The sequence below is a fragment of the Cynara cardunculus genome, assembly GCF_001531365.2.
Source record: "Cynara cardunculus var. scolymus isolate 2C chromosome LG 1, CcrdV1, whole genome shotgun sequence".
Taxonomy (NCBI): Eukaryota; Viridiplantae; Streptophyta; class Magnoliopsida; order Asterales; family Asteraceae; genus Cynara; species Cynara cardunculus.
In genome coordinates this window covers 6,756,985-6,760,082 of record NC_037528.1, presented here as the reverse complement: position 1 = coordinate 6,760,082, position 3,098 = coordinate 6,756,985, and the positions used below count along the sequence as shown (strand labels likewise).

The window sequence follows — 3,098 nt, the reverse complement described above, 5'->3', positions numbered from 1 at the left end:
ATCTAATAATAGAAAAATCGTTTTATTTAGAGTATACGTTAAATATAAATCAAATATGCAAGTATTACCAATTAAGATGTATATATATACCAATTTAGTACAATTATTTAATTTATGAAAAAGAAAAACAAACTGGTCAAAAAATAAATTGAAATAAATATTTTTTATAAATAAAGTAAACTTTTTGCATACAAATACTTCAATTTCATCATATCATGTTCTGTAGTACACACATTGAATGCTAGTAGTTGATGATACATGGTAACAAGCTGGCACCAAACTCACTACCACTTTATAAAAGATTAAATATTTGTTGGTAAAAACATTTATTTCACTCTTAACAAATAAAACATTAAATACAAACATACACATTTATACTGTAAATTATATAGAAACTGTCTAAAAGTTAAAAACCGTGAAAATTAGTTTCATGTTTTGTTTCATAACATGTGTGAAAACCAAACACATGAAAATCAACCAAAACCATCCAGTGAGCTTAATCTTAAGTTATGATTCATATTGTTTCACATGTATTTTTGTGTTTTTTTCAAATGCAGAATATTACTTGACGTTTCATTTATGAAACAACACATACAAACTGATTTTCATGGTTTATATATGATTTACCTTCTATGTATATATAGATACACGTATAATAATGTGTAGGTGTAGATGTTTTTCACTCGCCACTAACATGGGTAACATTAAAAGCAGTCAAAATTGTGATCAGTTCCACGATAACTGCCTATATGAAGCATTTGATGGAGGTGTTAGTGGAGGCTACGGTTGTGATGTAAGAGAAAGGGGCCAGCCATATTTGCTCATGGCGATGTTAATGTGGTATCACGTGAGATATTGAAATTTCGAGTCAGAGCTTTGATGTTAGTTCATGACAAGAAAGGTAAGGTCGATGACATATCTACTTGATATTTCACTGGTATCTTAAACCTTGTCATGAAAACATCAAACAAAACTCCACTTAATCTAAACAAATACCCATCAAACTTCTAGCCAACAAAAACCTGCTAGTGAAATCAGTGACCAAAATGACTCGAAATTTGAAACAAACCAAAAACTTCGATATAAATAGATTACAGCAATAATAGCAAACATTAACCCCTTAAGTCCTAAAAGATATGTGGACCTAACAACGGGTCGAATTGCTGGATCCACATATATAACATATAAAAATACCAGATTCGTCGATGGTTGTTTAATCCTAAATTCGAATTCAAACTCTTGGTTTGATCATAGCTCTAAGGCTCTTCTTCATCACCACAGTGAACTCCAATTTCTCGCTAAAATCCACCTTGGTGCCTTCCGGGTAGGAGCTCCATTCAAATTCTTGAACCATTCGGGCCAACACCAGATTGATGTGCACCGTCGCCAAACCCAGACCCGGGCAGATCCTCCGCCCGACCCCAAATGGCATCATCTTCACTCCGGTCACCCCTGTTATATCTGCATCCTCACCGCCGGTCAGAAATCTATCCGGGTCGAATTTTTTCGGGTTGGTCCAGAGTTTCGGGTCTTCTGCAATAGCGGGTAGAAATATCTCGACGTTTGTACCCGGGGGGATATCATACCCGGCTAATTTAACGGGTTCGGTAACCGAATGGGTTAAAACAAAATAAGTGGGCGGGTGTTTCCGCAATAACTCCTTTACGACAGCATTTAGGTAGGGCATGTTCTCTGTGTCCTTCTCGTCGACCGTTTTATCGCCGACGGTGGCTTTGATCTCGTCGTACAGCTTCGATTGGACGCTAGGGTTTTCGATAAACCTTGCGATGGCCCATTCGATCGCCGTCGCCGTGGTGTCAGTGCCTCCATTGAGGAATTCCGAGCACAATGAAACGATTTCTGGATTCGTCGGAGGAAGTTCCCGCCCCTCCACCGTTAAGTCGAATAAAGTATCGATGTACGAGAACTCCGCCGCCGTGGGATCTGATCCTGGATTCTTAACCGCCGCTCGCCGCTGTTCGATGAACGGCACCAATGTCGCAATCTGCTGCTTACGGACTTCCGTTGCCCTCTTACGTTGCTTCGAGAAAAACGGTCGGAGTAACGGCAGATAATCGTCGATTCGCGGATCCAAAGTAATCAAAACCGTTTTCATCATGTCGTCCATTTTCTGGATCGTCTTCTCGTCCATCTCCACACCAAAACACATCGACAGAAGAATGCAAAACATCGCAAACCGTGTATTTTTCAGCACCCACACTGCTCCACCGTTCGCCTCCGCCTCCGCCTTCAACCGCTCAACAAGCTTATCCATGGCTGTCTCCCTCACGTGCCTGAACGTGCGTAATTTAGCAGCACTAAGCCCGTTCTGAACAATGTTCCGCCGCAGCGAGCGCCACACTGGGCCGTAATACGAAGCGTTGACGGTGAACTTGTTACTGCTGAAAATAGTCCTGGTCGGGTTTTCAGCGGGTCGGGTGGCGAATATGACACCCTTGTCGATCAACGCCTCATGAACCAAATCTGCACGAGACAAAATAATCATTGTTCGAGCACCCATTTTAAGAGTAAAAATGGGGCCGTACTTGGGTACGAGTTCTCTGACATACTGGAAGAAAGGCTTCCCGGAACCGGCGACCTGAAAAAGATTGCCGACGACCGGCCAACCAGGCGGACCAGGAGGAAGAATGAGCCGCTTGGATTTAGAAGACCTTGTGCGCCAGAATACAAACGCAGAGAATAAGAAAGCTAGAACAGCTAAGATGGTAGGAGAAAGCTCCATTGTTGCATAGAATGAGAATGAGAATGAGAATGAGAATGAGGGTATGGATATAAAAGAAGGAGAAGGGGATGCATTTACAGGTGGGGGTGTAATTAAGAGGATCAATGCATTCAAATCTCCCAACTACATACCAAACTTATGATTAGAGTTTTCAGATGTAGGAATTTTTAAACGTGACAAAAAAAAATTCATAAGGTTTTAGGGTCATTTTTTATCAGAAAAATCATTTTTAGTAATTGTTAATGTTATATTAATATTTTTTTTACTCTATTAATTCTTTTTAACATAAAATTATTTTATGTCACGTCATATTTTTGTAAAAAATTGTATTAAGGAAATATTTTTTTAATGTATA

General features: G+C 39.7%; 1 protein-coding gene across 1 annotated transcript; it reads right to left on the bottom strand.

Moving 5' to 3' along the window:
- Nucleotides 1-1,053: 1,053 nt before the first annotated feature.
- Nucleotides 1,054-2,743, bottom strand: LOC112526817 (cytochrome P450 77A2-like). The gene has a single exon (XM_025137239.1). The coding sequence runs from the start codon at nucleotides 2,741-2,743 to the stop codon at nucleotides 1,232-1,234; it is 1,512 nt and encodes a 503-aa protein (XP_024993007.1). The 3' UTR covers nucleotides 1,054-1,231.
- Between the last annotated feature and the right edge of the window lie 355 nt (nucleotides 2,744-3,098).